The sequence below is a fragment of the Oenanthe melanoleuca genome, chromosome 1 (assembly GCF_029582105.1).
Source record: "Oenanthe melanoleuca isolate GR-GAL-2019-014 chromosome 1, OMel1.0, whole genome shotgun sequence".
Taxonomy (NCBI): domain Eukaryota; kingdom Metazoa; phylum Chordata; class Aves; order Passeriformes; family Muscicapidae; genus Oenanthe; species Oenanthe melanoleuca.
In genome coordinates this window covers 110278231-110300958 of record NC_079333.1, presented here as the reverse complement: position 1 = coordinate 110300958, position 22728 = coordinate 110278231, and the positions used below count along the sequence as shown (strand labels likewise).

Sequence of the window (22728 nt, the reverse complement as noted above, 5' to 3'; positions counted from 1 at the left end):
GCAGCAATCCCTGCTCCTCCTGGATTTCAGCTTTTCCTGGATATCCTGAGGAAACTCAGCACAGCCTGGCCCCATCCATCCCAGCACCAGCTCTTGACAACATAATCCCATAATTAATTAAACAAATGTTCCAAACCCTAAATCCTCATTTCCCAACCCCAGCTCAGAGCATCCTCATGGAAAGGAGTGAATTCCCTCAGACAGAAATAAAGGAATCGTTGGCTGTTTCTCCCCCTGCTCCAAAGTTCAAAATCCACCAACATCCAAAATCCACCAAAATTCAAAATCCAAAATCCACCAAAATCCAAAATCCACCTCCAGGTCTCTCCCAGAGCTCCCTCCCCACAAATGCAGCAATCCCTGCTCCTCCTGGATTTCAGCTTTTCCTGAATATCCTGAGGAAACTCAGCCCAGCCTGGCCCCATCCATCCCAGCACCAGCTCTTGACAAAATAATCTCATAACTAGTTAAACAAATTTCCCAACTAGTTAAAAATTTCCCAACTAGTTAAACTCATTTCCCAACCCCAACTCAGAGCATCCTCGTGGAAAGCAGAGAATTCCCTCAGACATTTTCAAACCCATCCCACGAGCAGTGGCCAAACCCTCGTCTCCTCTAGAAATGCTCTGAGCATGGGTTAGACTCAGCCTAAGAGAGGGCTTGGGGACATCAGGCTGGCAGGGTGACAGCTGTGGGTACAAACTCTTGAAAACCATGGGATTCCATGATTTTTTTTTACACTCTTTTCAACTTTTCATTCCTGAGTTCCAAACCCTAAATCCTCATTTCCCAACCCCAACTCACAGCATGGTTGTGGAAAGGAGTGAATTCCCTCAGACAGAAATAAAGGAATCGTTGGCTGTTTCTCCCCCTGCTCCAAAGTTCAAAATCCACCAAAATCCACCAAAATCCAAAATTCAAAATCCAAAATCCACCTCCCAGAGCTCCCTCCCCACAAATGCAGCAATCCCTGCTCCTCCTGGATTTCAGCTTTTCCTGGATATTCTGAGGAAACTCAGCACAGCCTGGCCCCATCCATCCCAGCACCAGCTCTTGACAAAATAATCCCATAATTAATTAAACAAATGTTCCAAACCCTAAATCCTCATTTCCCAACCCCAGCTCAGAGCATCCTCATGGAAAGGAATAAATTCCCTCACACACACATTTTCAAACCCATCCCACGAGGAAGGGACCAAACCCACGCCCCTCCTGAGCTGCTGTCCCTTCTGAGAAACCAAAATAACCGAAAAAAAATATAAAAAAAAAAAATAAAAAGCAGCTCCGAGAGAAGGCTGAGGGGACAGGAAGGCACCGCGGGGAGCGGGGACGGAACTGCTGCAAGAGCTTTGCGCCTTATCAGCCCCAGGCAGGGCTGCGGTTTGCTCGCTCTTGCAACCCTCCTGCAACTGCCACTTGTTTTCCTGCAAACAGGATGCCCCAGGGAGGCCAGCAGCTGGCCCAGGATTCTGAGGAGAAGAGGTTTTTGGGGTGCTCTGTGCCAGCTTGGAGCCTCTCTGCGTTTTTTGTTTTTTTTTTCCCCGGAGGAAAAGTGAGTGCAGGTGTGTTCTCAGCTCCTTCCTGCTGAGAAAAACAACTGAAAAAAAATTTTAAAAAGGGGTTTTTTGGTGCTGTTGTAGGGTGAAGCTCTCATTTTCCTCTTTTTTTTTTTAAATGATTTCACCTCAATTTTGTTGTTGAGGAAGGGAATATCTCTGGAGAGCCCAGAAAAAATGAGGATGCTCCATCCCTGGAACTGGCCGAGGTCAGGTTGGATGGAGCAGCCTGGGAGGGAGAGTGGCAGGGGGAAGGAATGAAATGGGCTCAAAAGTCCCTCCCAGCATGAAGCATTCCATGATTCCAGGCAGATTTCCATGATTTTTTTGCTGTGCAGCCCCACTTTGCTGGAGTGAGGGCTGGATTCATGGAAATGTCACAAAAAAAGCCAAAGGAGAAACTGGAGGTGGCACTCAGAGTTCTGGGATGGGGACAAGGTGGGGACAGGGCACAGCTGGGATTCCATGGGCTGGGAGGGCTTTTCCAGCCTCAGGAATTCCAGGATTCTGGGATTCTGACATTCTGGAATTCTGTGATTCTGTGGTTCTGGGATTCTGTGATTTTGAGATTCTGTGATTCTGGGATTCTGTGATTCTGGGATTTTGGGATTCTGGGATTCTGTTATTCTGGAATTTTGGGATTCTGGGATTTTGGGATTCTGTGATTCTGTGATTTTGGGATTCTGGGATTTTGGGATTCTGGGATTTTGTCCTCATAGCTTCTGAATCCTGACACCATTTCCATCCCTCCTGCCCCAAATTCTGCAGCCCAGGCTCCTCAAGGAGCACATTCTGCTCTCCAAGGTCACACCAGAGAAACCTGCCCTGAAGGCACCAGCCTGGAATTTTAACCCAGAAGGGAGAGATGGGAAATACAAAACAAGCTCTGCCCCTGCTCTGATAATTCCCTGGGCAAAGGTTATTCCCTGTGCCAGAGGTGCAGCTCTGGTTTTCCAGCAGAGCTCTGCACCCTGAAAACATTTCTGGAACTTCCCAGTGCTGTATCAACAGAGGGATCAGGGAAAAAAAAAAAAAAAAAGTATCTCTGGAATTATTTTTTTTAAGTTTTACTTTTCAATTATTTTCTGCAATGAAAAAACAGAAAAAAGAAGAAATCATTTTAAAATGCATGAATGAAGTCTCCATGTGCCACAACCATGCTGGAGCCTGGGAGGATTTGAGGGAGTCTATCAAGAATATCCTGAGCTGGAAGGGACCCAGCTTAATGTCCAAAAACAGCTCTTGGCATTTTCAAGTTCTCCTGCTGCTCAAAAGTAACTTTTTTCCCTGGATTTTCTTTGTGGTTTTTATTTGAAGTGGATTGCAGCTGGAGAGGTACAGTATCAGAGCCCTGAAATAAAGTGTGGTGCTCAGGAAATTTCTGATTCAAACATCAGCTTGATTCAATCTGAATTTCGAGGCAAACACGAGATCTTTTGGGAGATAGTTGGGCTCAGAACTTTTTTTTTTTTTTTTTTTTCAGTAAAATTGCCATTCTCAGAAGTGCTGTGCTCATGATCTGATCATCCTTCCCTCACTCTTCATCCACGGAGAGGAGGAATATCCTATTCTGAAGCATTTCAGGGTGGATTTGGGTGCCACAAACCGAAGTGCAGGCTCCTCTCTGAGGCTGCTCTGTGTTTTTGAGGCAGAGTTTGTGTGATCTCTCCCCTCTCTCTCTGGCCCTCCCCCAGCTCTTGTGGTTTGTGGGCCAACTTTACTAAAGTTGATGGAGCAGAAGTGGGCTGAAGTTCCTCTGGCTGTCATGAAAAGAGGCTGAGAGGCTCTGCCAGAGCTCCCAGCCTGGGGAGGTTTTGGATTCCTGGAGGAAGGAAAAAGCTTCCAGCAGGTTAAATCCCTCCTGGATTTGAGAGAGCTCAGAGCACATCCCTGTCTGCAGGAAATCAGCTGCCCTGGCTCTGCCTAGGACAGCATCTCCTGGCTTGCTGGATTGCTTTTTTTAATTCAGGTTAGGCTTCAATCTGAAATTTTACCCTCCAAGGAGAAGAATTTTAGTGGCTTTGCACATTTACAATGAAAGATTTTTGGAATTTCCCACTAAAGCAAGGCTCAGCTAGAAGAAGGATGACAAATTCTCACAAGAGGGGTTTTCAGCACATTGCACAGGTCTCTATTAACAATATTTGGATTTATTTACATTTAAATTTCAATATTTCACATTAATATCAATAGAATAATTGCCTGGGCTGTTCAAAGCAATCAACCCACCCCCATCCCTGTCTGTCCCTGTCTGTCCCTGGGTGTCCCTGTCTGTCCCTGGATGTCACTGTCTATCCCTGTGTATCCCTGGGTGTCCCTGTCTGTCTCTGAGTGTCCCCATGTGTCCCTATGTGTCCCTGGGCATCTCTGGGTGTCCCTCTATGTCCCTGCCTATCCCTGGGTGTGTCTGTCTGTCCCTGTCTGTCTGTCCCTGTCTGTCCCCGTGTGTCCCTGGGTGTCCCTGAGTGTCTCTGTGTGTCCCCATGTGCCCTTGAGTGTCCCTGGGTGTTCTTGGATGTCCCTGGGTGTCCCTATCTATCCCTGTGTGTCGCCATGTGTCCCTCTGTGTCCTTGGGTTTCCCTGTGTGTCCCTGTCTGTCTGTCTGTCCCTGGGTGTCCTTGTCTGTCCCCATTTGTCCCTGTGTGTCCCCATGTGTCACTGAGCGTCCCTGGGCATCTCTGGGTGTCCCTCTGTGTCCCTGTCTGTCCCTCTGTGTCCTTGGGTGTCCCTGTCTGTCCATGTCTGTCTGTCCCTGTGTGTCCCCATGTGTCCCTGTGTGTCCCTATCTATCCCCCTGTGTCCCTGTCTGTCCCTGTCTGTCTGTCTGTCCCTGTCTATCCCTGTGTGTCCCTGTGTCTCCCTGTGTGTCCCTGTCTGTCTGTCCCTGTCTGTCTGTCCCTGTGTGTCCCTGTGTGTCCCTGTGTGTCCCTGTGTGTCCCTGTCTGTCCCTGTGTGTCCCTGTCTGTGTGTCCCTGTCTGTCTGTCCCTGTCTGTCCCCATGTGTCCCTGGGTGTCCCTGTGTGTCCCTGTCTGTCTGTCCCTGTCTGTCTGTCCCGTGCACAGCAGGCTCCCAGCAGTCCCAGCTCTGCTCCAGCAGTGCCCCAGGTCCCCGGGCAGGGGCTGAGCCCAGCAATTCCCCACAGCCCTGCCCTGCCCTGAGCTCCCCAAACCTTCCCTGGGCTCAGCACCCTCCTTTTCACCAACCACACCCCATCTGTTCCAGTGAAAAAGTGACAACCAACAAACCAGTTCAGAAATAATTCTCTTTTTTTTCCCTTCCATTTTCTCCCTCCCACGCCCAGCACACGCCACTTTCGAGTTTTGGGTTGCCAAAATTAGCAGGGCCAGGCTCGGGCAGGAAACCTCTAGGAGAGGAAAAAGGAAATTAAGATCCCAAAGGAAATTTGTTGATCCAGTGGGATCTATGCACAGAGTCCTCAATGTGAGATTTTGGGGAAAAAAATCAGGAATTTTGGAGATGTGTACAGCACTTGTTGACTCTGTGTAAACTCAGAAATTGAAGAGGAGAACAGCACAGCAGCTCCAGGAGAAGCAAATCCTTCCATCCCAGAGAATTTGTGGATTTCCCATCCCTGGAAGTGTCCAAGGCCAAGCTGGGACTTGGGATAATGGAAGGAGGTTGAAATGAGAGGATTTTTAGGGTTCCTCCCAACCCAAACCCATCCATGATTCCATGATCCCTTCCTGACTTTCTAAAAAAGCTCCAGGATCAAAGAGAGCAATTCCATTTCTTTGGGCCACACCAATGAAGGAAAGGACAATAATTTAATAACCCAGGAGGATGAACAATGGGGGATTCACTTCAAACACTGAGCTTCCAAAAATAAAAAAAAAAAATAAATAAAAAACTCTGGAAAAACGCCAGTGGATTATTCTGGGAGCACAACCTGGGGGAGTTTTCTCTATTCCTTTATTTTAACTCATGGGCAAGGGCAGCTCCAAACACCTGTGTCTCAAATATCAGCAGCTGGGCCTCAGATTTCCAGATTTCCATCACCCTGAAATCCTGGCAGCTCCAGCTGCTTGGGAATATTCCCCCATTCCAGCTGGAAAATGCAGCCCCCAGTCCAAAAACAGAGGAAAAATGGCTTTGCTATTCAAGGTTTCATTTAAAAAAACCCTAAATCAGAATTTTATTTAGCCCTTGAAAGAATTAATTCATTTAGCCCTTGAAAGAATTAATTTCACACAATGAAAATCTTCTTCCCCTTCCTGACTTTCTCACCCCCTCCTCTGCACTGAATTCTGGGTAAAAAAAAATATTTAAAATAGATTTTTATTTTTCAGGCAAATCTTTAATCCACTCGTTTATTTTTTTTATTATTATTTTTTTGCCTTCATTTTTATGATAACTCAAAGCAGGTTGGCCTCCAGCTGCAGAAATGCAAAGCAGCAGCAAAATTTGCAACCTAAGTCATGAGCTAGAAATGTTTGGGTGAATTGGTTGGTGGCAAATGTTGCAAAGAGCAGCATTTCCTCCCAGCCCCAGTCACGAGGTGCTTTGTTTTCTCACCAGAGAAAAAGGAGTGAGGGAAGTTTTGCTGCAGGTAAAGACATCCTAAAATAGGACAGCTGGTGTTTTTCTACAGGTTATTTATTTAATTTCTCATCCTTCTTTGAACTGCTGTTTCAAATAAGAGAGGACTTAATTTTCTGCAGGGAAAAAAAATAATAAAACAACCCAAAAATATTTAAAAATCCAGCAATGCTTTAAAATATTTAAGCTTTTCACCTTAACAAGTGAGGGAGTTCAGGCAGAAAATAAAGAAGAGGGGAAAGATTTCCTTTGGAAATGAGTTGAAATCTGGTCACAAATTTCTGTTTAATCATGTTTGGTTTTGGTTTTTTTTTTAAATAAAACCTCTATGTAGGAATTTGTATAAAGGTTGACCTGGCCCCACACCTGATCCCCTCAGACTCTGGGATCTGGAACATCTGGAATGGGCTTTACCAAAGGCTGGAAAGGAGCTCAGACAGATGAAAAACCTCCAACTGCTGCTGGTTAAAAAGTGCTTTTGATCTCCAGCTGTGGTGGTTTCATCAAAGCAGGAACACCCCAAAACCTCAAGAGCTGCTTTGTCCCTCTGCACGTGGCTCAGGGATGTGCCCAAAACTTGGAGCAGCCACAGGAGGGAAGGACTGAGAGGGAGATGCCCTAAAAAACCTGGAAAATGAGCAGCTGGAATTGGGAGCTGTGGCTCACACAGAGATGTTTTATATTCACACAAACTGAGAATGGGGCAAAACAGGGCAGGGAGGGCCAGGAGGGAGCTGGAAAAAACCAGAGGAGGCAGCAGGATGAGCAGAGGGATGGAGCAGCTCTGCTGGGAGGAAAGGCTGGCACAGCTGGGATTGTTCACCTGCACAGGAGAAGCTTTGGGCTGAGCTCAGGGTGGCCTTGCAGGGCCTGAAGGAGCTGCAGGAAACATGGAGAGAGACAATTGCCAAGGGCTGGAGGGACAGGACACAGGGAATGGAGGGACAGACACAGGGAATGGAGGGACAGGACACAGGGAATGGAGGGACAGGACACAGGGAATGGAGGGACAGACACAGGGAATGGAGGGACAGACACAGGGAATGGAGGGACAGGACACAGGGAATGGAGGGACAGACACAGGGAATGGAGGGACAGACACAGGGAATGGAGGGACAGGACACAGGGAATGGAGGGACAGACACAGGGAATGGAGGGACAGGACACAGGGAATGGAGGGACAGACACAGGGAATGGCTCCCACTGCCAGAATCAAGGCTTATATTGGATATTGGGAATTAGGAATCATTCCCTAGGATGGTGAGGAGGGGCTGGGATGGATTCCCAGAGCAGCTGTGGCTGCCCCTGGATCCCTGGAATGTTCAGTTCCAGGTTGGAGCAGCCTGGGACAGTGGGAGGTGTCCCTGCCATGGCACTGGGTGACTTTAAGCTCCCTTCCGACCCAAACCATTCCATAATTCCATGATATTTCTCCAAAGCAAAAAAAAAAAAAAAAAAAAAAGAAAAAAAAAGCTAGAAGAGGAACTGCTGACCTGGGCACAAGAGTCATCCCAGGGCTCACCCAAAGCCACCAGCCAGGTCTTTCCAGTGTTTCCCTGACTCTTGGGTCAGGTGCCATGCACACAAAATCCTGAGTTGCCTTAATTCCCCCAGGAAAACGTGACTCTCAATCATCTTTTCCTAGAAATTCACCCCACAGGGGAACCCTGAATCCCTCTTCATGTTGGTAATGTTTTGTTATCCCAAATGGGATTTACAGAGCCATGGACCCACAGGGATCACCCAGACCTGCCCTGCCCTGCCCAGACCCCCCAAAATCCCAGCCTGGGCATCCCTGGAGCTCTGGCAGCCTCAGGGCTGTGCCGATTCCCTGGGGAACTGCTCCCAAAAATTATTATTTCCATTGCAATCCCTATTAGAGGAAAAAAAAAAACCACCCCAGCATTAAAAGTTCTGATGGTTACTCCAAAATCTCAATGATCCATCACTTCTAAACCCCAAAAGTTCACCCTGTCTCTGGTCTTTAACCTTGGCAAGTCACTCACACTCAGTTTCCAGGCATGCTGTATGTGAAACCCTGCTGCATTTAGAAAATTAAATCATTTCCTCCATCAAGGGACAGCCAGAAGATGTTCAAGTTCCTACAACAGACTTGACTCTTGGTTTCAAAGTGCAAAGTTATTTTATGATGGGTGTGAAAAACGTGTGGGTGTTCAGGCCCAGCCATTATCACTTTTACAGGTTTGACAAAGAGAAAACTGCAGACTGAGGGCTCTCTTTGCTCTCAGGTGTGGCAGGAAGGATGGAAAAAGTTGTAACTAAATTTCTTGCAAAAGGTTTGGAGCAATGAAACCATCACATATTGCAGCAAGTGATTCACCAATACATTTGAATACAGACAAATATTCAAATGTATTTTTTTTTTTATCATTTGAGATACTCAGAAAGGTTTGGGATGGAAGGACCTTAAAGAACATCTGACTCCACCCCTGCCATGGCTCCTTCCACTGCCCCAGGTGGATCCCAGCCCTGTCCTTGGACATTTCCAGGGATCCAGGGGCAGCCACTGCTTCTCTGAGAATTTCATTCTAAGAATTTCTCCCTAATATTTCATCCAAACCTCTCTCTTTTAGTTTAAAATTTTCTTCATGAAGTCTGAACTTGAGTGAATCTTCCAGATATTAATTTGATTCCATCTGACTCATATAAAACCCCAGAGCTCGTTTACATGGAGGTCCTGAAACCCAGAAGTGTTTTACAGAAGTCTGATATGATCTGTAACTGAATTCTGAAATACAAATCCCTTCCCATGGAGTGTGTGCAGCCCTGCTCTCAGACCTGGGTGATGTGCACTGGAATTTCACAGAATCCCAAAATCAGGGTGGGAAGGGACCTCCAGGATCCCCCAGTGCCACCCCAGTGCCACCAGCATCACCCCAAGCCTGTCCCCAAGGGCCACATCCAGCCTGTCCTGAGCACTGCCCCAGACAGTGACTGCAAACCTCCCTGGGCAGCTCATCCCAATCCTGACCACTCTGCCAGGGACATTTTCTTTCCCAATCTCCACCCTGAGCCTGCCCTGGTGCCATTTGAGGCCATTTCCTCTCCTCCTTTCCCTGCCCCTCCTGTCAGGGAGTTGTGCAGAGCCACAAGGTCCCCCCTGAGCCTCCTTTTCTCCTTGGACTCACCACACTTTTATTTTGCTTTTACAAGGCAAGAATCTCCTCAATGAGAAGGTTAAAGATCATCCAGATGATCCCATGGGCAGGGACACCTTCCTCTACCCCAGATTGCTCCAAGCCCTGGCCTTGGACACTTCCAGGGATGGGACATGCACAAGGAAGGGGCTGGAGACTCTGACAGGGGTTATTGAGGGACTGTGGAAAACACAACTCCTGAGATGAAAGCTGACACAGTTTTCTCACTTTCCTGTCAGGCTGCAGGGCCTGAAGTGTCAGAGGTTCTTTGGCACACCAAAAAAAAGTTGTCTCCTTGCCACATTAAAAATCACCAGGGTGGGATGAGAACTTCAGGATCACCCAGTGCCCCAAGCCCTGTCCCCAAGGGCCACATCCAGACTCCTCTGGGACAATTCCAAACCTCCCTGGGCAGCTCATCCCAATCCTGACCACTCTGCCAGGGACATTTTCTTTCCCAATCTCCACCCTGAGCCTGCCCTGCTGCCATTTGGGGCCATTTCCTCTCATTTTTTCACTTTCACCATCCCTCCCTCCTGCCACAAGGTTCCCCCTGAGCCTCTTTTCTCCAGGCTGAGCCCCCACAGCTCCCTCAGCTGCTCCTCCCAGGATGTTTTCCAGCCCCTTTTCCCATCTCTGGACACTCTCCAGCCCCTCAATGTCCTTTTGCAGGTGAGGGGAGCCCCTTGCAGCCGCCCCTGCAGGTGTCAGGATGAGCTGGGTGAGGGCAGGAGATGAACCCTGGGGCTTTCACTACTGATTTTATACAGCCAGGGCAGATTGAAGGCAGCTTTAAACACTCCTGCAGCCACACTTCTCCTTTTTGGGGAAAAAAAAAAAATTGTGTCCTAGAACAAATTCTTAGGATAAAATCCTGGATCCCCCAGACAGGGACAAAGTGGCCACTAACTGGTCAGTGTGGAGGAAAGGAGGCTCAGGGGGACATCACTGCTCTGCAGAACTCCTGACAGGAATGGGGAGGGATGTGGGGCTGGGAATTCTCTGGGAATGCTCAGGAGGAGCCTGGATGAGGCCCCCGGGGCTGTGATTTGGGATGATGCAATGGTGGCAGTGGATGATGCTGAAAATCTCTTCCCACCCTGATAATTCCAGGGCTCTGTGGTTCTCTGAGCACAGGGCTGGCTGTCCCAGCACAGGTGAACACCATAAAACCACATTTAAAAAAAAATAAATTAACTTCTGAGAGCTGCAGGTGGTGCTGGGGCTTTGAAGGCCCCAGACATTTGTCACAAAGGACAAATGACAAATGACACAGAGCACACACACGCTGTGCCTCACCCTGAGCCATCCAGGGATTTCCCAAACTCTCCTTTCCCTTTCAAACACCACAAAAATCCTCTGGGAGGGCTGGCTCAGAGCTGCTCAGGGCTCACCCTGAGTGCAGCAGCTTGAAATGTTTATAGCAAACCCCATAAAACCTTTCCAGGTTTCCTTCCAGTGCTTTCTCAGAAAGATTTGTAAGACATAAACCTTTCAACCTGCAGACAAAACCTAAATGCAGCTTCTGGGCTTTCAAAATCACAGCTTTAGTAGGAAAGCAGATGGCAGAAAACATCCTGCAAGACAAAATATTCAAGAGGCAAAACAAAAAAAAAAAAAAAAACCCAAAAAAACCCTCAAGCCCATCTCAGGCTGCTTTGGGGTTCACTGGAATCAGAAACTGAAAACTAAAAACTGCAGGTTGGAAACAGAAATTCCCAGATTGATTAAAGGCAGAGAAAGTGTTCTCAGAGTTCTTCATGAAGTGAAACTGCCCGAGCTGCCCTCACTCCCCCATCCCTGCTCCCCCCCAGCCCTTCTGTGCCCTTCCCTTTCTCCTTTTTCAATATTTTGAATAAATCTTTACAGAAAATTTGATGGTTTGGACTAAAATTCGTTTTACAGGATGAAATCACTTTGCTTTATTACTAAACTTGAGCTGGTTGTAAAGGCAGGCTTTGGCTGGGATCTCAGTGAACACACAAAAAAAAAAATCATTTATTTTGGAAATGACATTTGGAATCTGCAGAATTCCTACTCTTACCATTGGCATTACCATTACTGTGTGCTCTGAAATGGGGCAGGGAGAGGCAAAGGGAGAATTTGACCCTTCCCAAAGCACTTTTTGTCTTTTTGACCTTAAAAAAAAAATTTAATTTTTTTTTTTTAATCTTTAAAAAGCATTTTAGGGACTTTAAAGCTCAACCTGGCAGGCATTTATAAAGAAATTGTTGATGATCTTAAAGGGCTTTTCCAACCTAAAGAGTCCCATGATATTCTGTATGTATGGAGAAATTCAGGAGTTTTTAGGATTCAGTTAAAGCCTTGGATTTAGATTTATGGCAATGCCCACTCTGCCTTTCAGCCTTGTTCCCCATTCCCATCCTGCCCTCTGGGAATCCCTTTGGATGTCAAAGTCAGATATTCCTCCTGGTTTTGGGACAACCTACAGAGAAATCTGTGTTTCCTTAGGATGGTTTCTCCTTGGCTTTTCAAACCCACTGTTCCTAAATCCGACAGCAGGAATTTCCTAGGTTTAGTACAGACTCTCCCCTCTCAAACAACAGCATGATTGAGACACTCCTGCTTTATTCTGAAATCAAATATCAAAAATGACTTTAATAAACTTGCCACTACCCCTTTCATGTGCATTTCAAGATAAGCAGCCTGTTATTTTGGGATCAGCAGTCAAACTAAATCTTGATTATCTTCTGGTTAAAAAAAAAAAAAGAAAAAAAGAAAAAAAAAAAGTTTATTTTCTATTTTTACTGCATCCCCTGGCAGTGTGGGAGAGATACTTTCATTTTCCTCAGAGCTGGAGTTTGTCCCTCATGGTAAAACACCCAACAATCTCTAATTAATGGCCAAGTGATAAAGGAGAAAAGGCAAAAACAATCAGAGGGATGTGCTGGCCAGACAGAACCCAAACCCTTTTCAGCCTCAGCACAACTTATCCCTGGGCTGAGCGTGGCTGCTCAAACGCTCAGTGAAATATTTTGGCTCAGGATAAAAATCTCTTGATCTCACCAGAGCAGCATGTTCAGCTCTGTCAGACTTTTTACTTCCTGTGCTCAGGCCTCTCAGTGTTTCTCAAGGTTTTTAAGTGAAAAAAGAGCTCAGGCTGTGTAAATCAGACATTGTGCAAGGTTTTTCTACTTGTAAGCCAAGGTTTTTATGAGCTTTAGTTCAATTTCCTATTCACAAGCTGCAGTCAGGGGTTTATAATGCTGACACAAATTAACTCTTTGGTACAGGGGCAGGCAGCCTGAAAAATTCTTTCTCCACAGTGAGAAGGGAATTTGTGCTGCTGGAAAAAGGGAATTCCAGACTGGTTTGGGCTGGGAGGGATTTAAAAGCTCATCCCATCCCAGCCCTGCCATGGCAGGGACACTTCCAGCTGTCCCAGGTGCAGATTTTGGCTCAACAGACATTTTGGATTTATGGCTATTTTCAAACTTAAAATCAAAAATTGGAATCCCAGCTTGGTTTGGGTTGGGAGGGATTTTAAAGCTCATCCCATTCCACCCCTGCCATGGCAGGGACACTCCCACTGTCCCAGGCTGCTCCAGCCCCAGGGTCCAACCTGATCTGGGACAATCCAGGGATGAGGAATCCACAATTCTGAGGAATCCACAATTCTGAGGAATCCACAATTCTGGAGCTGATGGGAGGGAGCCCCAGTCACTTCAGCCTCCACTCCCACCCAGCACCAGACACTTTCCCAATGGGAATCCCACCACAAGGAAAGTCAGAGCCACAGATTTCCAAAGATATCCCTGAATCCAGGCAGGGAGAACCTTCAGAGCAGGAAAAGCTTCTCCATGAAATCATCTCAAGCCCCCCAGGATCCCCCAGTGCCACCCCAGTGCCACCAGCATCACCCAACCCTGTCCCCAAGGGCCACATCCAGCCTGTCAAGAAATTACCCACAGTGTATTTTTCTGTTTTTTTTTCATCTTCACTCCCAGTTGATAACAAACCATCAAAACCACCACGTGATTAATTAATAAAAAAAATATCACAAAGGCAAAACCAGGAATAAACTTCTTTGCACATTGAAAGAATCAGACCTTGCAGCAAAAATGAGGGAAAATGCCCTCCTGGAAAATATTATGTTTGGTGCTATTTTGAGCTGAATAAAAAGCTGAGTTCTGTTTTCTTTCATGGGCAAAAATGATCAGGAAAGTTCAGGAATTGTTAGAACGTGGCAACCTGAAGAAATTATAAAATTGTAAAATTGGAAAGTGGAAAAGTGGAAAGTGGAAAGTGGAAAATTGGAAATTGTAGTATTAGAAATTGGAAAATTGGGAATTGTAAAATTGTAAAGTGGAAAATTGGAAATTGTAAAATTGGAAAGTGGAAAACTGGAAATTGTAATATTAGAAATTGGAAAATTGGAAATTGTAAAATTGGAAAGTGGAAAATTGGAAATTGTAAAACTGGAAAGTGGAAAATTGGAAATTGTAATATTAGAAACTGGATAAAATTGGAAATTGTAGTATTAGAAATTGGAAAATTGGAAATTGGAAAATTGTAAAGTGGAAAATTGGAAATTGTAATATTAGAAATTGGAAAATTGGAAATTGTAGTATTAGAAATTGGAAAATTGGAAATTGTAAAATTGGAAAGTGGAAAATTAGAAATTGTAAAATTAGAAATTATAAATAATTAGAACTGATACAATTTTGGGCTGTGTGCAATGTGATTATTTCATCCTCCTTTAAGACCTGTGGGGTCACTCTTTACCACCAGACCCCCCAAGGGGCCTCGTTTGGATGGCTCATCCCAAAAATTCTCCTGGGAATGTTGGGAATGCCGAGGTCCCTCCTGGAGGGAGCGATAGAAGGAGCTGCACATCCTGTGGTGAGCCACACTCCCCTTTCCCCCCGATTTTCACCTATATCAAAGAATGATGGATTTCCTTCTCACAGAGCTGCGTGCTCTGATAAAGAGAAATCCATGGAGAAAACACTTTTTTTTTTTTTTTTTTTCCCCTCCCGATTTCGGTTGAAGCAGAAAACTCAATAAATTTTGGCGGGAAAACCAGAAAAGAGGAATTTTGGGGACGTTTCTTTGCAAAACCTGTTGAGAAATAGGGTGAGAAAAACCCACCCCTAGGGATGATTTTTTTTTTTTTTTTTTTTTTTTTTTTGCTCCTGAGCCCAAACGTTGCCCAGGATTTTGAAAGTGCCCAGAGTTCGTTTGAGTGGAGAAAGGAACAAAAAGGGAACTGCTGGAAAACCAGTTCACACACACACACAGAGGGTTCTTTTGCAACCATGAAATATTTGTTTTATAACTCAAGCCGAGTGTTTGAGCCGAGTTTTTCTGCAGGAAAAACCTCCCTGCACAAGGTGCTGCCAAAACTGAATTGTAGAAAATTTTATATAAATATAAAAACAAGGGATGGTTTGAGATGGATGTTAGAGATCATCACCTCCCACTACCCCAGGTTACTCCAAGCCTGGCCCAGAATATTCCAGCTGTTCCTAAGACCCAGCTGATTTCCAGCCTAGCACTGCTTGGAGCCCATTCCCCAAAGAAAATGAAATATTGGCACTGGAACAACATTAATGCCAAAAATGAGTAGTAAGGACAAAAATAAACCAAATTCTGGGTTGCTGAGCTGAACCTCTTGCTGGATTAAGGAGTTTTAATCAAACTCCTCCTTTTCTGGACAAGCCAAGCCCTTGGTTTTCAAGCAGCTGCTCTCAAGTTTTTTGGGTTCCTGCTCTCCATCCCATCCCATGGCCTGGCTGTGCCCTGGCCCTGCACAAACACAGCCCCACCAGGCTCACTCTGCTCTTTATCAGACACACCAAGAACCCTTCCTGTGCTGCAGATTAAACACCGAGGCAGTTGCTGAGCTAAAAAAAAATATATAAATTAAATTAAAAAAAGAAAAAAAAAGCTGACGGACTGCAGGAAGATCCTGCTTGTTATTTTAGCAGTATTGCTTCCTTTCCCTGCTCGGGGTGGTGCTGAGCAATGTCAGCACTTGGACACCTCTCGCTCACCCTTCAGCATCTCCCCCACCCAGGCAAGAAGGTGCTGGTGACTCACAGGCTGCAGCGCCAGGAAAAAGACAGAGAAAAACTTTGGGTATGAGGAGAAGGGGAGGGAAAGGAATAAAAGGTTGGGGCAGCAGAGCTGGGTAGGGTTCGGGCAGGCTGTGAGCCCGGCAGCTGGAGCAGCTTTCCATCATTAATGGGAATAAACTCCTGACTCACAGGCACGGGCTGGGCTGGAGCTGGAGCCTCCGTGTCCTTGTCACCCACAGGACAGGCTCGGGGGGCCGGGGGAAAAGTTCAGCTGCAGTTACTCAGGAAGGTAATTCCCAGAGAGATGAGAAGTTTCCCGTGCCTGTGCCTGGCTGGGCGGGATGAATAAGCCGTGACTAAAGCATCAGCTCCGCGGGAGGAGGGGGTGAGGACACGACAAGAACGTTACGGGCTCTTGGTCACCGGTGACACAAAGCAGATTGTGGGTGAAACCCTCCAGTCCCCCCCGAGCCCCTCTGAGCATCCTCACAGCCTCCAAATCCATCCCCACCAGAGCCACGTGAGTTCCAGCAAACTTTAAGCAGGTTCCTAAGATTATTTTTTTTTTTTTTTTTTTTTTTTTTCCTAAGCCTAAATCCTGCTCTGCTGGCTGGGCTTGCTGCTCCCTCCCTGCACTGTCATCTGTCGTGGCAGCTGCTCAAAAAAACCCCCAAAAAAGAGCCCAAAAGGAGCCTGTGCTGCCACCCTTGTACCTGCAGTAATTCCCAGCAGTTATCCGAGCCCACGAGGATTTAGGAAGAGCAAATTCACCAGCATGCGATGGTTGTTTGAACAGCTTAAGTGAGTCCTTGTTGTAATCTCCTTAACTGATAAGCAATGAGATGATATTTCTGCGAGCTCAGATATCAACTCAAAGAAAACTGAAGTGGAAAAACCCCCATGTACTACGAGGAAGCGCCCAGATCCTCTCCAAACATGCATTTTCTGAAAGATGGCAAAGCAAAACATCTCTTTAGAAATCCTGAATGGCACTTACCTCTCAAGAAGTGCTGGTAAGAAGGAAGTGACTCAAATATGCTGTTCGAAGCCATTGTTTCCTCTTTAAAACTCACTCTCTCTTCACTGGGAGGGAATTCAGGGTTTCTTCCACCTTGGGGAGTGAAAAATGAAGGTTGGTCATTGCCACCACCCTCCTCCCAGCCACCCCGCTCGGCTCCATCCCCAGCGGATCCTCAGCTACTTTTGCTGAAAGAACTCTGAAATTGTTTCTTAAAAAGAAGGAGGGGGAACAAAAAAAAAAAAAAAATTAAAAAAAAATAAATATATATATATATATAGAGTGGCTTGGTTGTGGTTGATGATGCTCACCAGCCTCCGAAACCCTGTGGTTTGCAGGCACAACGATTCGCCCTCCCTGCTGACCAATATCCCGGACCCGCTCTTGGGTGACTGCCTCCGTGCCCAACTTGTGGTTCTGTGGTTGTTTATGAGGCCCAAAGAAGTGTTTCACACAACCCAAATTACAAATTTAACTGTTCCCCTTTCCAGGACCTGCCTCCATTGGTGCTTTTCTATCACATGACTGGGGTGATGTCGACTTTCTGCTTTTTTTTTTTTTTTTTTTTTTTTTTTTTTTGGAAGGGTTGTTTTTTTTTAAACTTTCTGAAGTCATGCCCTTCCCACTCCACCTGCCCTCCCTGGGGCTCCAGGCAAGGATGGAGTTGCTGAGGGAGGGAAAAACTGGTGATTCACCAGCCCTGATGCTCCAAAAAAGTCTTTGATGAGTTAGTTCAACTCCTCTTGTTTGGTTGTTTGAGGTTTTTTTGGGAGCTCCTGCTTATTTTGATAGCGACTTCATTGCTGCTTATTCCATAGGAATTCAAACCTGGGTTTGAGGCTGCTCTGAAGGCAGCAGGATGTGGAGCTCATCCTGTAAAACACTGGGAATCAGCTGGAGGGAAGACCCCTGTCTGGGCAAAGAGCACTGTAAAGAGATTTATTTTTTTAAAGAAAATGGTGGGGGGAGAAATAGTGCAGATTAAAAAGTCCCAACTTTTTTTTTTATTATTATTTTTATTTTTTTAATGGGTAAAAAAGAGGAGATTTTAAAAGTCCCAATTTTATTTGGAATCTCTCTGATGGCACCCTCTAAGGAGTGCTGGAAGGTCACAGGAAATTTTGGTTTTCCATAAGGTCCAGTCCTACAGTCCTTCCTTAGCACAATTCCTGTTCTTCCTTTGTCTTCTCCCTCCCCAAAAGAAGAATTTAAAAAAAAATAAAAAAATTCAAAATAAAAACCCTAAACCAATAATCAATTGAAAGTTTTGTCACTGGCTGTGACAATGAAGAAGAGAAGAGAAAATTCAATTACTATTCCATGAAGTGAGAATTTCTGGGGAAAAAATAGGTGCTTAATCCACTTGGATTTTTCTGCTTATTGCAGCTATGGAAGGACAGTCCTGTCACTGCCTGAATTTCTTGTGGAAACACTTCCAGGGCATCCTGGCTTCCTCCTGGGATAACTGGGAGCTCTGGGGGTGTGTGCATTTGATTTTCGTTTTCTAAAAGTCGATTTGCTGAACGAGAGGCTTAAAAAGTCCTGGAATGGTTTGGGTTGGAGGGACCTTAAAGCTCATCCATGGGCAGGGACACCTCCCACTGTCCCAAATCCCATCCCAGCCCCTCCCAGGAACAATTCCTAATTCCCAATATCCCATCCAACCCTACTCTGCAGCCATTCCCTGTGTCCTGTCCCTCCATCCTTGTCCCCAGCTCCTCTCCAGCTCTCCTGGATCCCTCCAGGCCCTGCCAGGGGCTCTGAGTCTCCCTGAGCTCTCTCTTCTCCAGCCTGAACAGGCCCAAAAAACCTCTTGTGATGCAAAAGGATTTGGCAATTCCAGCAACACACATTACCCAGGAAATTGGGATATTTTCCCAAATGAACTTCCCAAAATTAAAAAAAAAACCAGAGCAATTCTGAACATCAAGAACAGGGAACAGAGGACACTTCACCCCATGATTTGACTTGGCTCAATCCTGAATCAGGTTTGTTTGTTTGTTTTTTTTTGTTTTCTTTTTTTTTTTTTTGTTTGTTTTTTTTTTTTTTTGCTTCCCGGCTCTTCCAGATCCTGCTGCCAACTTTTTTCTGGATTGGGATAAAGCTCTTCCTGCTCTGGAGCTGGATGAGCTCCAGTGCCATGGAAACAGCCCAACAGATTCCCCCTGCCCTGGGAGGCTGGGATGGGCTGGGATGGAGCTGGGATGGAGCTGGGATGGAGCTGGGATGGAGCTGGGATGGAGCTGGGATGGAGCCGGGATGGAGCTGGGATGGGGCTGGGATGGAGCTGGGATGGAGCTGGGATGGAGCTAGGATGGAGCTGGGATGGAGCTGGGATGTGCTGGGATGTGCTGGGATGGAGCTGGGATGGAGCTGGGATGGAGCGGGGATGGAGCTGGGATGGAGCTGGGATGGAGCTGGGATGGAGCTGGGATGTGCTGGGATGTGCTGGGATGTGCTGGGATGGAGCTGGGATGGAGCTGGGATGTGCTGGGATGGAGCTGGGATGTGCTGGGATGTGCTGGGATGGAGCTGGGATGGAGCTGGGATGTGCTGGGATGGGGCTGGGATGGAGCTGGGATGGAGCTGGGATGGAGCTGGGATGTGCTGGGATGTGCTGGGATGGAGCTGGGATGGGGCTGGGATGGAGCTGGGATGGAGCTGGGATGTGCTGGGATGTGCTGGGATGTGCTGGGATGGAGCTGGGATGTGCTGGGATGGAGCTGGGATGGAGCTGGGATGGAGCTGGGATGGAGCTGGGATGTGCTGGGATGGAGCTGGGATGGAGCTGGGATGGAGCTGGGATGTGCTGGGATGGAGCTGGGATGGAGCTGGGATGGAGCTGGGATGGAGCTGGGATGTGCTGGGATGGAGCTGGGATGGAGCTGGGATGGAGCTGGGATGTGCTGGGATGTGCTGGGATGGAGCTGGGATGGAGCTGGGATGTGCTGGGATGGGGCTGGGATGGAGCTGGGATGGAGCTGGGATGGAGCTGGGATGGAGCTGGGATGTGCTGGGATGGAGCTGGGATGGAGCTGGGATGTGCTGGGATGTGCTGGGATGTGCTGGGATGGAGCTGGGATGGAGCTGGGATGGAGCTGGGATGGAGCTGGGATGGAGCTGGGATGGAGCCGGGATGGAGCTGGGATGTGCTGGGATGGAGCTGGGATGTGCTGGGATGTGCTGGGATGGAGATGGGATGGAGCTGGGATGGAGCTGGGATGTGCTGGGATGGAGCTGGGATGGAGCTGGGATGTGCTGGGATGGAGCTGGGATGGAGCTGGGATGGAGCTGGGATGGAGCTGGGATGGAGCCGGGATGGAGCTGGGATGGGGCTGGGATGGAGCTGGGATGGAGCTGGGATGTGCTGGGATGGAGCTGGGATGGAGCTGGGATGGAGCTGGGATGGAGCTGGGATGGAGCTGGGATGGAGCTGGGATGGAGCAGGGATGGAGCTGGGATGTGCTGGGATGGAGCTGGGATGGAGCTGGGATGGAGCTGGGATGGAGATGGGATGGAGCAGGGATGGAGCTGGGATGTGCTGGGATGGAGCTGGGATGGAGCTGGGGATGGAGCAGGGATGGTGCTGGGATGGAGCTGAGATGGAGCTGAGATGGAGCTGGGATGGAGCAGGGATGGAGCTGGGATGTGCTGGGATGGAGCTGGGATGGAGCTGGGATGGAGCTGGGATGTGCTGGGATGGAGCTGGGATGGAGCTGGGATGGAGCTGGGATGGAACTGGGATGGAGCTGGGATGGAGCTGGGATGGAGCTGGGATGGAGCTGGGATGGAGCTGGGATGGAGCTGGGATGGGGCTGGGATGGAGCTGGGATGGGGCTGGGATGTGCTGGGATGATGCTGGGATGGAGCTGGGATGGGGCTGGGATGGGGCTGGGATGGAGCTGGGATGGGGCTGGGATGGAGCTGGGATGGAGCCGGGATGGAGCTGGGATGGAGCTGGGATGGAGCTGGGATGTGCTGGGATGGAGCTGGGATGGAGCTGGGATGGAGCTGGGATGGGGCTGGGATGGAGCTGGGATGTGCTGGGATGTGCTGGGATGGGGCTGGGATGTGCTGGGATATGCTGGGATGGAGCTGGGATGGAGCTGGGATGTGCTGGGATGGAGCTGGGATGGGGCTGGGATGGAGCTGGGATGGAGCAGGGATGGAGCTGGGATGGAGCTGGGATGGAGCTGGGATGTGCTGGGATGGAGATGGGATGGAGCTGGGATGTGCTGGGATGGAGATGGGATGGAGCTGGGATGGTGCTGGGATGGAGCTGGGATGTGCTGGGATGGAGATGGGATGGAGCTGGGATGTGCTGGGATGGGCTGGGATTGTGCTGGGATGGAGCCGGGATGGAGCTGGGATGGAGCCGCGGGGTCGCTCCGGGAAGGGCATCCTGGTCCCTGCTCAGGTTCGGGCAGGATCTGGAAGGGTTCCAGATGGGATCCAGGCAGGATCCAGGAGGGATTCAGGAGGGATCCAGGCAGAATCTGGGAGGGATCCAGCCAGGATTCAGGCAGGACCTGGGAGGGATCAGGGAAGGACCCAGGCAGGATCCAGAAGGGATCAAGGCAGGATCCAGGCAGATCTGGAAGGGATTCAGGAGGGATCCAGGCGGGATTCAGGGGAGATGCAGGCGGGATCCGGGCAGAATCTGGGAGGGATTCAGGAGGGATCCAGGCAGGATCCAGGCGGGATCCAGGCGGGATTCAGGCAGGATCCAGGAGGGATTCAGGCGGGATCCAAGCAGAATCCAGGCGGGATCCAGGCGGGATCCAGGCAGGATTCAGGAGGGATCCAGGCAGGATCCAGGCGGGATCCAGGCGGGATCCAGGCAGGATCCAGGCGGGATCCAGGCAGGATCCAGGCAGGATCCAGGAGGGATCCAGGCAGGATCCTGCCGGGATTCAGGAGGGATTCAGGCGGGATCCAGGCGGGATCCAGGCAGGATCCAGGCAGGATTCAGGAGGGATCCAGGCGGGATCCAGCCGGGATTCAGGCGGGATCCAGCCGGGATTCAGGCAGGATCTGGCAGGATCCAGGCGGGATCACGGCGGGCGCTGCGGGACCGGCACCGGCAGAGGGAGCTCGGGCCGGCAGCCCCGAATTTTGGCTTCACTTTCGCAGGGTCCCGCTCCGAAAAGGCGGTGACGATGCGGACTGAATTCAGGGAGAAAAATCCTCATTTACTCAGGGGAAGGCAAACGGCCAAAGTTCAGGTTTGTCACCACCGGAAAGGATTTTTAAATGGGGATACAGAGATGTGTGAAGTGCTGAGTTACCTGTGAGGAAATATCTGCTATGTCCCAACCCAGGATTATGGAATCAGGGAATATCCTGTTACAGCTCCAGCTGCTCCCTGGGTCCTGTCCCTGCCACAGAGATTGGAGCTGGCCCTCAGGATGAAGGATTTATTATGAATATTTTAAATGCCATCAGGTTGGAGATGAGACTAGCAGGAAAGTTCAGGGTATCCAAAGAACCAGGGATGTGTTCTGGGGCAGGATATCAGATTCCTTCATTTCTTACTCTCTGTCCTGGCATTTGGGGTGGAGACTCTTCCTGAAGGATCTCTAATCCCTTGGATGCTCAGAAAACAAAATTCAGAACCTGAATTCTCTCTTGAGCCCCCTGAGCAAGCTGATCCATCCCTGCCCACGGAATGAGATGGTGTTTAGGGTCCCTTCCCACCCAAACCATTCCATGATCCCACATTTCCCTGATTCTCTGCTTGGTGCTGCATTTATTTCTCTTTTCCTGGCACTCAGCAGGTTGAGGCAGGAATGGGCTGGGCTGGGCACAGCTGAGGGACAAGGGACAGTTGGGCTGTTTTTGTCACCTCCTGGCTGCAGATGATGCAAGGGAAAAGCTCGAGGGGCTCCTGTCACTCCAGGCTCGGATTTGCCAGCAGGCAGCTGGAAATAGCACTTGGAATGGGATTTATTAAGCTCTGACCACCTTGAATTCCCAAGGAATGCTTGGTTAAGGTCTAAGCACCCTGAATTTTCAGGGAAAGGACTGAGCCATGCAGGTCTCTGCTACACTCAAGCAAGAGGATGAGCTGCTCTTCTCCCAGGACATTTCTAGATCCACCAGCAAAGCCATGAATCCCAAAAAAAAAGTGGGGAAATGTTGGAAATGCTCCATCCACCACAGGGCTGTGCTGTGCTGGGTGCACCTCAGCTGTTCCTGCAGCCTCCCAATAAATCTGTGTCAAAATGTGCCCTCAGCGTGGCTGGCATTGCTCAGAGGAGAGGGATAAATGGAATTATTCTCAATTCCGGCCTCAGGGAGGGCATCCAAGTCTTGCTGTGCCACTGTTCATGCCAATCTGATTTTTTTTTTTTCAAGCTGTCCTGGAATTACTGTCCTTAGAAAAGTCATCTCACT

The 22728-nt window shown here is 48.4% G+C and overlaps 1 protein-coding gene across 1 annotated transcript in view; it reads right to left on the bottom strand.

Annotated features, from left to right (window-relative positions):
• The window catches only part of RUNX1 (RUNX family transcription factor 1), a 172603-nt gene extending 155840 nt beyond the window's left edge, over positions 1 to 16763 (bottom strand). Inside the window, exons 1-2 of the mRNA XM_056484725.1 lie at positions 16644 to 16763; positions 16312 to 16425 (exon numbers count right to left, since the gene is read on the bottom strand). Coding sequence (XP_056340700.1) covers positions 16312 to 16366 — 55 coding nt within the window. The 5' untranslated portion in view covers positions 16367 to 16425; positions 16644 to 16763. The remainder of the gene's footprint in view (positions 1 to 16311; positions 16426 to 16643) is intronic.
• Positions 16764 to 22728: the final 5965 nt, after the last annotated feature.